This window comes from Melanostigma gelatinosum (genome assembly GCF_949748355.1).
Source record: "Melanostigma gelatinosum genome assembly, chromosome: 3".
Classification (NCBI taxonomy): domain Eukaryota; kingdom Metazoa; phylum Chordata; class Actinopteri; order Perciformes; family Zoarcidae; genus Melanostigma; species Melanostigma gelatinosum.
In genome coordinates this window covers 10474246-10488766 of record NC_136636.1, presented here as the reverse complement: position 1 = coordinate 10488766, position 14521 = coordinate 10474246, and the positions used below count along the sequence as shown (strand labels likewise).

The window sequence follows — 14521 nt, the reverse complement described above, 5'->3', positions numbered from 1 at the left end:
ACACCTCTGCCCCTCTCTCTGACAGGCTGCCCTGCCTTGAAATCCACCCCAGATGACTTTTTTTTTTTCTCCTTTCCCCCTCTCCTCTTACAACCTCTCTTTCACCCCTCCAAAAAAGTGTCACCAAGCACAGACTCTCCACTCTTTCCCCCCACCACCTCTCCTCTTACACTTTTCCCTGTCCCTTGCTATCCTCACTGTGCAAAGCATGCAAGCATACACTCACCACCTCTCTTCCCTCCCCCCTTTTCACTTGCCAATACCTTCGTCTCTCCCACTCCTCACTTACAGACCCTCCACTCTTTCCCTCCCTCTCCCTGTCCCTCTCCATCAGGCTCATCTTGCTGTCTCTCCATGGGGGAGAAGGGGGCAGCTGTTTTGACTTGTTGATGTCAGGCCCTTCCTTTCCTTTGGCTTCACTTCAGCTCCTCTAACCCTCCTCTTCCTCATGGGGGAGTGATTAGATAGAGCCTCTTTCACACACGTCATCCCTCTTGACTCTGTAACTTTGCACATGAGAACCTACTGTATCGATCATCCCACATCTTCCTCCTGTCAGCTCGTTGTGAGGAAGTGAAGACTTGCTTGCATGCGTTGCTAGTAAACAGGGTCTCTGCATCTCCCTTGGATGTGAAAATACTAAGATGTAATAAATCCCAAGACCCCGTTTAGTAAGACACGTGCCAACAACATGAATGTCCTCTCTTTTCTTCCGTCTATTGCTCCCCAAACAATGATAGGCTCTGTGCTTAAATCTTAGATCTGCTGCTCCAATAGTTCAATTCCTTCAGACTGCATCTCCCCCTCTCTCCCTGTAACACACATACACAACTGTATTTCTCCAAACCGGGATCTCCAGACAAAATACTGCTTCAAACTGGAGATTTTAGGGTTGCGCAAGGAAAATCTCACACAATAAGCTCTTTCTAAAACCATGTTTTAGGCCTCTGGTTAGACCATGCAGAGCAGTCACTGGTTTAAAGCGAGACAAAGCTGTGGCCGCGAGCTAAATTAGCCGGCGAAACCATCAACATGCATTAGTAAGTGCATAAGTGAAATGTTCATGTCTCTGTATTACAGTCTCGACGTCAGCAGACACAGTCGTGACAGATTATAGATTTAAATAGAGAACTTGATGGCATGTTTCATTTGATACATCATCTAGGGACCCGACTGACGCAAAAGCAGAGTCATGTTGTGGCTTGAAGTGGATGGAAGGACCCTCCTGTGTGGACCAGCTGCTGATTCACATGGCAACAGGGGTGGGGGCGCACAAAGACGTCTCTTTTTACCGTCACATGCAGTAGAGAAGTATTCAGATCTGTACCAGGTAAAAGTGGAATTACTGTGTAAAAATAGCGTTAATGTTCGATTATTTCATTAATCTCAGCGTTACAGAAGCTTAGAGCAAAAGAACAAACAGATGAGTATAATTAAAAAACCTTTCATGTTGTTGCTGGTGAAAGTGAAGCTAATGACCACTTTTTACACAGTCGGGTGGTTAAAATGATGAGCATTTCATGTTTACATGTAAATAGTAACTTAAACACCATTTCCCACTGAAATGCAGTGATGACTGAAAAGCATAAAATATCAGTACAAATTACAAGTACTTAAAAGTGTGCTTGATTACAGTACTTGAGTAATACTCCTGTTATTCCACAACTGGGCACGCGCACACACACACTTTGCAACCTCACAGTGAAGAGGAATCCTTTGCCGACTTCGCTATCATGCAGAACTACATGAAATGTACAAACGGCAGGGATTAACTTTTTTTTTACCCTTTTACTTCACCCAGAAGTTTTATCTCCTAGAATGGCACCTGAACTCAGGTGCATTACTTTATATCTTACCTGTTTCAGTGCCACCATTAACAGAGACACGAATAAGAAAAAGCCCTTTTGTCTCTTACATTGTCCACTAAGTGAGTCAGCATCTTTCTGTCTCACATCCACACGAGTGGCTACTTCATAAAGACAATATACTCTAAAATCAATGTACTCTGTGAACAAATACAGGGACGATTTGTTTGTAACGGTGATAAAAGTAGCACACAACCGAGCTTCAGCACAAACAAACTCCTTCATGAGTCTAATTGCTTTCCATGATATATTAAACATGTTTAAATCTGTTTAAATCAGGTATTGCTATGACACCAATGTATTTGATATCTGTACCCATTCCCTCTGCTAGGCACTAGTATGCTGAAGAGAACGGCTTACTACTCGGGGCTCTGGAGGAGTCCTGTCTTACAGCTTAGTGGGTGCCCTGTGTGGGATGTGAAGCCCAGCAGGATCCTAACCAGCTGCCACCAGGAGCCCAGAGCTCAGCAGGGGGCCGGGACTGAAGAAATACTGCAAAATGTTCCGGCTGTCAGACCACACCAGGAGAACAGCAGGCGGAGGAGAAATACTTTGTCGTTGCACGTAAAAGTGATTCGTTTGATGCAACTCACCATCATGTGACTGACACGGTCTGATGGTGAGTTTGTAAGAACTAGCCATTTCCCAAACCACTGAATCCATCCAGAAATGCATACATAAGAAATGACCACATACTATTTGAACGCACATGTTGACCCCAATTTATTGAAAATTGGAAGACATGTTCATGGCAATCCTCACATCCTAGGCAACGCCAGACTTTCCCCAAATATTTTGTATTACTCACTTCTGAAAGAGTGAATGATTTAGACAGCTGTGGAGCATCTTTAAGACAGCTTGAAACAACCATTACGAGCCTTTAATGGTTTTCATCAATGCAATGACTGAGGATAATAGTGATGCCACTAAATTCAGTGAGAATCGTGCAGCGGCTGTGTTTTTTTCATTTTTGAATCAACATATTAGTCACTCCTGCAATACTTTAGTCCATTACAGTCCTCTATTGCAATACTGTGAATCAGCTTGGAAGCAGTTCAATCATGCTACATGGTGCTGCACACATGACAAATGTTTTTACACTAGTAACAGTTATGATGCAGTATTGGGAAACAGGTTTTTCTTTAACAATTTTCATGAATAAATTTGATTTAGGCGATTGATTTAAAATAATTCTATAATAACTAATAGTTTACTTGTGAATAAAAAGGCGTATAATGAATACTAAGCATTTGATCTCGTAATTATGCCAGTCAATGAATCAAAAATGGATAAAAAGATACTGGAAAAACAGGTTCCACTTAGTAAACTACATCTTCTGTCACATCATCCAACCTCACCACATCAGTGATCCACAAATATACAAATTCATTTTTTCCCCACTTTTTCCATTTATTTATTACAATTAATTCAATGTTATCCATCACTTTTCCATGTGTCAGCTACTCCTTTTCCATTTAAAACAAGTCCAGTATGCGACTATTCTTAAGAAGCTGAATAGTCCTGAAGTTGGGGCGGGCGGGGGGGAGGGGGGGGGGGGGGGAGGGAGGGATGGGCGGGTGTTTTGAAAGAAAAAGGTTTGTAGGAGGAAAGGAAGGAGGGAGTGATGTCCTCCCAGGAGCCTCTTCCATGTGAGGAGTTTTTTCATAAGCTATGTGAGATTACTTTTTCAGCGGTCGTCTTCTTCTCCTCTTGCGCTGTCGGGCCTTGTCTCGTTATCTTCTTTCTATTCTACGTCCTCTGCGTCGTCTCCTTGGTCTCCGTCCATTAGCAAAGCGGCGTACTTACTGGCTGAGCTGAACTTCTGAAGGCAAAACAAAAACGGAACCTGGATCAGAACGGCTAGCTTTGGATGCTAAACAAATAACAGCGTAGACAAGAGACAAGATGTCAAGGAGGATGCATCATTAGGGGGAAAAAGGATGTTTTTAAAGCCTATAATGTACGGGGGAGCACTGGTAAAACAACCCAAGGCTTTAGGAGACACCCTTTAATGAAGTATAATTTAGGTGAAGTCTGACTAATCCTTGGCAGTGAAGGACTTACAGGGGCTGGGGCTCCTTCAAATTTCTTTGGCTCTGGGGGTGGTCTGGAGTCTCGGTCTCTTCTGTTATCCTTTCTACAATCAAAGCGAACACTGAGGTTAAAATCTATTGGTAGAGCTCAGTGCTTCTGCTGTGAATCTTCAAACACACACAGCTTACAAGACAAACTAAAAGGAGCAAAAGCTATGCTCATTTCCATCATCTGAAAGCTGCTTGGCACCCAGTTCACACCGTGCTCATTTTCAGAAGAAAAGCCCCAAATAAAACTCAAATTTCAGGTCCAATTAATGTTTTACTGTTGATATTTTAGCGCGATAATTAATCGTTTCTTGTGCTACACCATGTGGATATCTGGAGTAGAAAAGGTAAAGCATTAAATGTGCACACCAGAAACCCTGGATGTCGTGAAACTGAGCATAGGCCATTCTTTACAGATGCCCAGTAAACGGTCTCCTAGTCGCATTAAGAACTTCGGAGCGGCTAGCTTTGGATGGCTGACCTGTCTGCCTCCTTTCTTCGGTCTCTGTTGGGACCCTCTCCTCGGCCCCGCCCTGCTCCAGGCCCTGCAGGCCCCCCTCGTGCCCGTGGGGGACCCCGGTCCCGACGCATACCGCCAGCCTTGTTCTCATCTTAAAAGAAGCCAGACAGTTGAGTGAAGGGAGGTCGTTGGACTTCCTACAGTAGACCACACTCACAACACACTGCAGCATAGGGAAGCCACTGGGTTGGATTCATGAAGTGCAAGTCACTGATGTAGGGCCAGATGAGAGGCGCACACCTGCTTGAATGCAAGCTGAGCTTGTACAGTGTAACTCATTTAATTTAAATTTGATATTGGCTCGAAAGCTGTGACAAAGGTTTCCAAAACAATGAAAAACAAGTCAGAGTACTGCTAATAATGAAGGTATTCAGTGTTTGTACATTTGGAAAGATTGCTCGAGTCTCAACCAGATATATTTTCGTTTTCAAATCAGAATGGTGGCGCATGTGCATATTATTCTGCACCATACAATGCAGACTAATGTGAGAAACATTTCAGTGCTCCCCTTGTAATGAATACACTCTTAGCAAGAAGATACGTAATAACACTGCATGTACAGTAAGGATTGGACTCCCTGTCTGTAGAGTGAAGTTTGACCTTTTAAGATCAGTTTACAGGCAAACCTGTTGCCTTTTCTGGACCACAGAAGAGTTTGAAAGCATTTACATTTCAGCATCAGTGATCACAAAAAGGAAATCTTTAAAAGTTTGCAAAAACTATTGGATGGACTGCTAAATAACACTTTTAAACACTTCAGTTGATGGCAAAACCTCTAAAACTGATGACCGAGTTCCCATCAGTTATTTGATTTAATTGTAAGTGATTTAAAGGACGCTGAGCTTGATAAGAAGAGCCTTAAAAGCCCACAGAGGCTAAACCGCTTGGATTAAGATAACTTGACCTCTCAACTGGTCCCAAACTTTGCATTTCTGCCTCACTAGTAAATGGGAATTTAAGAACAGCAATGTCTCATTTTCATCCACCCACTATTTTTGTTTTGAGACTTTTGTTGCTAATATGGCTCTGGACATTCATGTCTTCATCCGAAGTCTCCATTATCACACACGATTGCAGATGTATGAAAGTGGTTACAAAACTGTCTTCAGTTTCCTTTGCTTTTGTTGAGTCCTTTCATAGTTTGCTCGAGTGTATTTATAGTCTATATGGAAGGTTGGTTTGGGTAAAAGCGCCCACTCATCAGTAGGCCTTACCTTTTCCAGATTCTCTTTCATCTGCAGAACTCGGGGAGCTGAAGAGAAAGTAAGAACAATCAGGGAAATGCATACAAAACACTCACTTTACTTTGACTCTGAGCAGTCTTCCTAACATGCAGTATGTTGAGTTCTCACCTGAGCTTGGGAGGAGTTGAATCACTCGGAGAGACAGGAGAAACTGGAGGTCGCCCATCACCCTCGCTAGAGCCTGTGCTGGCTGCACTTCTCTTGGCCCAGACGTTCTCCTTTGGAGGAGGTGCAGGCATCACCTTCAGCGGCTCCTTGGAGGTGCTGATAGGGGGGGGCAGCGGTGAGGTCCCAGGGGAGGAGGGCTCACCTTCTCTCGCACTGAAAACCTCATTCTCTCCAGAGCGCTCACCATCTCGACACCGGGAGCCTGGTGGAGTAAAAGAGGAGCACGTTGTTTCTTACCGTTTTATATCACAATAATGTTTTCAACTCTTTTACCACTTTAGAAGATATTCACTAAATTTTGTTTGTCTTCGTGGTTTTGTTTAAAGAACACTTTCCAGAACAGAAGACGGCAGCATTTTTTTTGACAATAAAGTCAAAAAAAAAAAAGGTAAAAAAAAAAGAAAAAGGGGGGGGACACAAAATAGGATACACGCTCCCGACAATACTGCCCCTTCAGACTTATAAGGAGAAACCAGATATCTGAAGTCACGCTCCATCAGAATTAAATGCAGTTATCTCACCTCTTCCAGAAGTACTTCCTTGCTGTGAAGACTCACTTCCTGTGCGAGAACGAGTATGAGTTTCTTCAGTACGCCAGCTTGGGTCCCTGAAAACAAAACAGAAAGCTTACAAAAGGCCTGCACAAAACAATAACACAATCACATAGATTCTTTGTATCGTATGACATTAATTCACATGTAACTTTTAAGTGCAATGTGTCTGCCCTTAAAATCTTCCTGAAATATATTTTATCATAAATAAACTTGAGTATTTGAAAACTATCCCAGATAGATTCATCATCTGATCAAAACTAAGGTGTGGACTATTGATATCGACCCCTGACCTGTCTCGCATCTTTCTGTCAGGTCCCCGGCCTTTGTCGTCCTCCAGCTGCCTCTGCAGTCTCTCTTCCTCTTTCTTCAGCCTTTCCTCCACCTCCCTCTCCTTGGCTGCTGTGTCAACCGGCTTGGCTGCACCAAAGATGGACGAGGTCCTGCTGCCGGAGCTCGGGGGTGCAGCTGGGGTGGTACCGCCACCGCCGCCGCCACCACCCCCGCCACCCCCACCACCTTCTTCGTCCTTGGGCATGCTACGGGGCTTAAGGACCAACTTGGGTCTCTCCACAGCAGCTCCTGTGAGAGCAGGAAAAAATAATATTAATATGAAGCTAAACCTTACTTGTTGTGATCAGTTCATGAATAATGCTGACAAACTGTACTATTTGTATGTTGAGCTCTTACCATCACGCTTCTCCTCCCTTTTCTCGTACCGGTCCTCGCGTTCCCCACGTTCCCCATAACGCTCCCGGTCCCCGAAACGATCGCCGCTACCTCGACTGTCATCATAATCGCGGCGGAAGCCGGTGCCAAAGGCACGACGACCTCCTCCTGCGTCACGACCAGCACTACCACCACGAGAGTCAAAACCTGGAAGGATGGCAAGAGAGAAAACAGTTTAGTTTATCAACAAGTCCGGTTTCAGTCTTTTCAATGACACCTCTGCGATGCGCCAGATCTGAACTCAGTTCTGTCTGCACATGCGTGCCCACACATGATACTGCAATGAGGCTTGCCTTATCGCAGTGATATCCGACGGTATAGGAGAGTCTGTAAAATGATTAATAAACACATTAAGAACTCTTTGCAACAAAAGTCCTGTTACGTTGTTATTTAAAAGCTTTTATTTTGAAGCAGCAAAATCGGGAAACGTTGGGTTTTCATCCAGTGGGTCTCAAGGCCCGGCTTTTCTCTTCGCCTTTGCTCTCACTGAGGAGAGGATATCCAGTGTGAGGAGAAGATGATTTGAGACCTAGGTTTCATAAATTGTCCGGATTGTGGGCACAAGCGGTCCACATCTCAACTAGACCCGAACTCTGAACCACATAGTGGCTGATTGGATCCCAATGGGAGCAATATCTGATCTCTGAGCGTGCCGACGCGACAGTTAATGCGTGCTGCCATGATTGGATGACAAAAGTTGCATCAAAAAGACAAATTTAATAGCAGCCAAGCTTGCAGCAGAGCAATCAGGGAGTCGTGTAGGCCAATGACTTCATTAGGAAGGGCATGTAAAAAAAAAAAAAGCCAGGTAGTACTGAATCCCAACAAGCACAAAGACACACCTCCTCGATCGAAGTCTCTACGGTCCCTGTCATCATAGCGGTCTCGGAAGCGGTCTCGTCCTCCATCGTAGCGGTCATTGTCCCGCCGTGGCCCATCTTTGAAACGATCCGACTCATAGCGGTCCCGTGATCCTGCAAGAATTGTAACAGAACAACGATGACATTTCACTTATGGAATTTCACTGCTCGTGAAATGCTGGTCTGACATCAAAAATTATATATATTTTAGGGTTATTTATATATATATATGGGGTGTAGCAATACACGTAATTGTATTGAACCGATCGGTACGAGGCCTACGGTTCGGTACGCATGACGAACCGAACAATACGTTTGAATAATACTCGTGCATTTGGTAAATGCAGAAGCTTAAATTGTGGGAAATATGTTTTCGGTGGAGCCACTGTTCTCAAACTGGCAACCCACATGACGTAACGGACAGCGTGCTCTCTGACACGCCCACCACCAAAGAAAAACGTTCTACTCCAGTCGGGCACTTTTGCGCTGTGAGACACGCTACAGTGTAGCGGCTACATGAAGCTAGCTCGGTGCAGTATGGCTATAGACCAGAAATAGAAGATCCTCCAACGGCCTACAGGTCTGGTGTTTGGAGCCACTTTGGTTTCTCTGTGAACTATGAGGGCGATGGCGAGAGAGTGGTGGATAAAAACAACACTATGTTGCATTTGCTACACGAGTGTAGGTTACATCAGTGTGAATACCTCAAACATGTTAACACATTTACGCCGACATCACCCCAGTGCGGCAGTGGTTAGAACTAAAGGAAAACCTGGAGCAGCACACACGCTTCAAACTCTCCCCGAAGCATTTAAGCAGCTGTTCACTACTGCTGTTGCTCTGACAGCGGATGCCTGGACGTCGAGGGTTACACAAAGCTACCTGGCTGTAACGCACATCACCTGACCACTGAATGGGAGATGAAGAGCCACGTTCACTCAGGTATAGTTCCATCATTGTTCAGACTAAAATGATGATGGAGAAGATGTAAGTAACAATACTACATAACATTTTTTACAGATCAGTTTTTGTTTTTTATGCTTATGTGTTGCTAAGAAGACACCCCAGAAGATGGGTCACTCAGGTATAGTTCCATCATTGTTCAAAGAATAACTTCATGATGTTAGTTTTAATGAATAAATACATTTTAAAATAAAGTACGTTTCTCTGGCATTTATAGTTTTCTACTGTATTGAAAACGTACCGAACTGTGGCATCACTGTATCGTACCGAACCCAACCGTGAATTTTGTGAACCGTTACGCCCCTAATATCACAACTGAAGCAAAATCAGGGGAAACCTTTTTCAATCAGAGTGAATTTGGACACTTTGGAATAGTTCAGTACCGTTCGGTACAGGACGCTCAGTTCAGTATGAGACATCCTTTCGGTAGCTGTATGCAGACAATTTAACTGAAGCGTTTAATATCTGCAGTGACACCTCAAACATTTAATGTGTGGAGTCCTTCTCTCCACATCGTTCATACAGCCTCCCACTGCAGATTCAGCAGCTAACGCAAGAGAGTATCGCTGCGAATATGTGACCAGGAAGAATTATGGACAATGAGCAACTATGTTCCGAATAGTGAATTTTGCCGTCTCATAGATCCCTTCTGTCCAAAACCACAAACACATTAATTCGTGTGAAAGCACGCACAACAACAATTGTGACTCACTCTCTCCAAAGGCTTCCTCTCTCTTGGGAGGTCCATCGTCGGCAGCATCTGAAGTGGGACGAGCCCTCCAGTCACTGTCCGTCTTGTCGGGCCCCATGTCCGACATCCGTCCACCCCTGTCTCGGCCTCCCATAGAACCATTGTCTCTCTCTGAGTGGAGAAGAGGAGATATTAAGTTTAATTGTAGAATGAAGGTGAAAGGACATATTCCCAACCTAGTGACCAGAAGACATTGCAGCAAAACAAAAGTGAGCGATGTACCTTTATCATTCGACTGGTCGGCAATATCTACACGGATCCTTCTGTTTCCCAGGTTCTGTTGGCATCAACAAATTGAGTAGTTGGTCATTGTCCCGTATACATCTTTGTGAGAAGAAGAAACTGACTAATTCATGGTACAACTATAGATCTGTGTCACTCATGTTTCGTTCAAAAAAATGCAACGACTATGAAACCAAGTTTTTGTTGCATCCTCTCACCTCCTCGTTGAGACTCAGGGCCCTCAGGAGGGAGTCCACGTCATCAAATTCAGCATAGCCGAAGCCCTTCAGCCTCTCTGGGTTACTGGGCTCTCTAGGCAGACGCACTGCACTGATCTGGTGAAGAAGGTGACAGAATAACATAGAACATATAAAAACAGAGAATGCACTGATCTGGGGCCAGCACTGTACAGTTCACCCATTTAAGAATAGGAGACAGTAGTAGTCGCGAGGGGGAAAGACATCTGATTCTTAGATGCATCACGATTCTCTCATTAACGATTATGACTCGATGCAGAAAACTCAATCGAAAATTTCAAATTCGAATTCTCAACACCGGGCTGTCTATTCCCTACCGCAACAGACGTAATACGTCTTGTTTACGTTCTAAACTTGGCTAAATACGAGCGGCGTTTTGGTGGACGGTTGAGTTTGAGCAGCCAAATGAGGATACGATCCGACCGGCAGCCCCTAAAGGCTGACGTGCGGAAGCATTTTGCTTCTTTTACTTTTGGTCCACTACATCTCAGAGGAGAATATTGTACTTTTAACTTCACTACATGTGACAATTTTGAGATTCAGATTCTTAAAACAAAATATAAATCAACTAATAAATAATGATGTAATATTAAGTAGTACTTCGCCTAAGTAAGGCAAAGTAATCAGTAATTATCGTTCAATGATAGACTTACAGCAAATATATTAAATGGACCATTCGGCATAAAAAGTACTTTCACTTCTGTCACTTTAATTTGCTTTTGATGTTGATACTTTTGTACTTTTACTGAAGTAATATAATGAATGCATGACTTTTACTTGTAACTGACAATTTCTACACTGTGCTTTTGTAAAAAAAAGTTGAATGTGGAACACATTGGTTGTATAAATATGAACATGAAGGGTGACACAGCAAAATAGTCACACTCACAAAGCATTACAAACTAGGCGGGGTTTTTCTTTCAAGACGTGTCGGTTGGGTTAACGAGTTTGCTGCAGATCATGATTAATAGGAAACACTGATATATACAATTCATATTGTTTATAGTACAATATCAGCGCGTGTTCTTTCCATATTTGCAGATGGCATAAATAGACGACGCAGAAACCATCGCTGAAGATCGCGAACCTGCCGCTGAACCAAAAATTGCGGCGCTTCTATGTCCAGTGTGAACCAGGCTAACACTCCTAATGTCCAGAGTTAAAGGAGGGAAAAAGAAACGACGTTAGACCTGTATGTCCTGTTATTTATTACTAAACTAATTCACTGGCGTATCATTTGTTGCTCCTGTGCAGAACAACAAAGACCGCGACTGAAACCATCACTTGAGTTTCACCTTTTGTTTCCTTGCAAAACTAAAGAGTTTAAGTAGCTGTAACCCCTGTAAGTGCCGTGTGTTATATGCCCCGCGTGTGTGCGCTACACCTACTGCCAAGCCGCGGAAGAAGTCTTTGATCGAGTCCTCAGTGACATCATAGGGCAGGTTGCCCAGGAAGGCTGTGTACGGTGGGCTGCGGGGCAGTCGGGACCGGTCAACATTGGGTTCACGAGCCGAGCGAGGTGCTGTGGGCAGGATGGACCGGTCAATGGCCGATGCCCGGAATGAATCCTCCTCCGTGTGCCACGAGGTTGAAACTGGAGGGGTGAGAAACAAATAACATAAAACTTACTTTCAGTTACTGACCAACAACTAATTATTTTCTCAGCCAAATCAAATTGTTCACAGGATATTCAACCTTTGTTTCCTTATGATGCATGTTACACTTGACTTCTTTCTTTACAGGGCGTTTACAAAGGCCATGAAGTAGTCCATGATTATGAGATATTAGTTTACAGATAATTACAATCCCTCCGTGGCATTATGGGGTTAGTTTATGGCTAATTGAACAGAAAACTTGAACCATCTCTACAGGATCGTGATTATACATGATTCACCAACTTGCCCGACCTGTTCTTACTGCTGTATAGCTTTAAAGGACTTGGAAAGAAAAGACCAATAATGCTCTGCAACAACACATCATATTACATTCAGTGTCTGCATTCTGATATTGATCTTTCTTTCGCTCGACGGAAAAATGCAAGACAGATCCGAGGTTTGCCAGATAAAAACTTCCTGTGTGCATTTCAGTGTGTGCTGCTCACCATCTCCGTCTAAGTCATCGGTCTCGTCGGCCCAGCTAGTGGACTTGGCTGGGTAGCTGGGGGGCGCGTTGCTGGTTCCCTTGTCCTCTGCCAGGAAGTCAGTCAGAGTCAGGGTCTTCCCCTTCTTATTCTTCTTCTTAGCTAAACGGGAGATGAACACAAGAGTACATAGTCAGCAATGGGTTGGTTGTCTATACAGATATCTGTCAAAAGAAGTCTTTAAAGCCTATATTTACCTTAATTTCATACATTTAAAGATGGCTAAATGGTACATTTATGATAATTAGTCGTAAGAACAGGGATGTCAGACTGCTTCACTGACTTTCATTAGACAAAATACTCATTAAAGCAGTGAAATGCAATGCTGCAAGATTAAATCGTTTAAACACAACATCGGTCTGGGTTTGTGTGCGTCTCCATTCATGTCAGCTGATGAGACAATGTCTGACTTATTTTCCTGTTGGAAAGTAAAGACACAGGGAGTGGTCTGTCAACAGATCACAAGAGGTTTGTCTCTATTGGTTCAGCCCCAAAAATGCAACGTAAGGATCAATAATTGTGACATGTTTAACCCACAGGACCGCATGTTTGCTGCATTTTTTTTTTTTTAAGGAATACACCGTGGAGTCTTGCTCCAAGGTGTTTGAATAGCAAACAGTTTCCGGTTGCACATGGAGGCTCCACACAGCTCAGCTCACAGAGCAGGTCTGGCTTGTTTTAGTCGAATTTAAAAGAAAAGAAAAAAAAAAACAGCGCTACAATAAAGCTGTCTGTGAGCTTTATTGTGAAAATCCCAGCTGTCAGGACATTCTTTACACACGTCGTTACAAAAACCTGCTCACATAGACTGTTACCAACTCTTCCCCAGTACATAATGCTAAGTCATTGTTTACAATCAACGGGCCTCGACTGCTTATACCCACTAGAACTGAATAGTAATACACTGACTGCAGAATGGCTTTTTTTTTGTTAGTGCTCCTCACTACTGTGACATTAGCCACATGGGAGCTGCGTAACGTTCACTTTGGGCAGCATTGACTTCAGCTAACGCAACAATAGCGTAACAGATACGAGGATCAACACACAGGTTGTGTGTTTGCTATATACGCAGATCGCTTTTGTCTTTAGTCAGCAAAGGAGTGCCGACGAGGGAAGTGTCCCTGTTTAGCAGGCTAGGTTTTAGGGCCTAGCGCACGTCGCAGCGCCAGGATCCAAGTGCGCCATCGTCGGAGCAAGACTATGTCGGTCGGGTGGGACGGCTCAAAGTTGCGAAGCTGCCAGGGAAGTATTTAGGAGTCGACCCGACAGGCCCAGCTGCCCGGTTTCATCAAACACCGATAGCAGGGAGCCAGGCTGCACACGTGGGGAGACTCCTCGGGCTGCACGGACTTCTCGGCCCAACTCCTCCTCCACGGAAACGCGCTTGCGCCCGATGCTTGTCTGCTGTGAGCGCCACGGAGAGCTCCGCTACGAGCATACAACGTGCCAGCTCTGCACGCAGTTAGCAACATTTCCTAACAGGTCACACAATGTCCAATACGTGTAATACGATGTACACCCGAGAGCGGACAGCCCAACACATCGACAGAACATTTTTTCCCATAGGAAAATACCACATGTGATGTGTAATATGAGGTTAAAATGTTCAGATCGTGCAAATCGTTGCATCGTTCGTTCGCCTTCCTCCAGCAGTTACGTCTTTACCGGGCCAAAACAACCGACGAACCGATTTATACACGCGGGACAACGACGCTAATCAACGAGACGACACTTTAACAATCCCGAAAACTAAACATGTTTAATTTTATCGCGGTAAAACCCTCTGAAATTCCACCCAACCGACCCAGATCGTTCACCCTCGTAAGCCTCACCTGACGCCGCCATGTTGGAGAACGAGTTCGTAGTAGTCCCCGGATGAAGGCGTCAGAGGTTTATTGTCGGGAGCGCGCATCGCCGTTCACGGGCATGTGCCCTCTCTTGTTTGCCTACTAGGCTACTCTATTCTGGCTGTAACTTTCACGGTTTTTCATGTATTTCTCTTTTATAGCAGTCTTTAAATCCATGGACCAAAGCTCTCAATGCAGCTTTAACCCTCATTCTACTAACTTCGGTCCCCACAGATTCCCAAGAGGAAGCCGATGTTTCTGTCATATCTTATAGGTGGCTGCTTTCATTCATCATTCCATGCATTTGCCAATAAATGTGTTTC

General features: G+C 44.2%; 1 protein-coding gene across 3 annotated transcripts; it reads right to left on the bottom strand.

Annotated features, from left to right (window-relative positions):
• Positions 1-3254: 3254 nt before the first annotated feature.
• eif4ba (eukaryotic translation initiation factor 4Ba) lies at positions 3255-14270 on the bottom strand. 3 transcript variants are annotated; one of them, XM_079266461.1, is made up of 15 exons: positions 14184-14270; positions 12313-12453; positions 11600-11805; positions 10173-10289; positions 9955-10009; positions 9694-9843; positions 8001-8132; positions 7120-7305; positions 6723-7011; positions 6400-6485; positions 5819-6080; positions 5681-5718; positions 4428-4557; positions 3930-4002; positions 3255-3687 (listed from the first exon to the last, which is right to left on the bottom strand). In XM_079266461.1, exons 1-15 carry the CDS (start codon positions 14194-14196, stop codon positions 3610-3612), a joined length of 1956 nt encoding a protein of 651 aa, XP_079122587.1. In that variant the 5' UTR covers positions 14197-14270; the 3' UTR covers positions 3255-3609. The 3 variants fall into 3 exon arrangements, with proteins under 3 accessions (XP_079122587.1, XP_079122588.1, XP_079122589.1); XM_079266462.1 differs by lacking the exon at positions 4428-4557; XM_079266463.1 differs by lacking the exons at positions 3930-4002; positions 4428-4557.
• Positions 14271-14521: the final 251 nt, after the last annotated feature.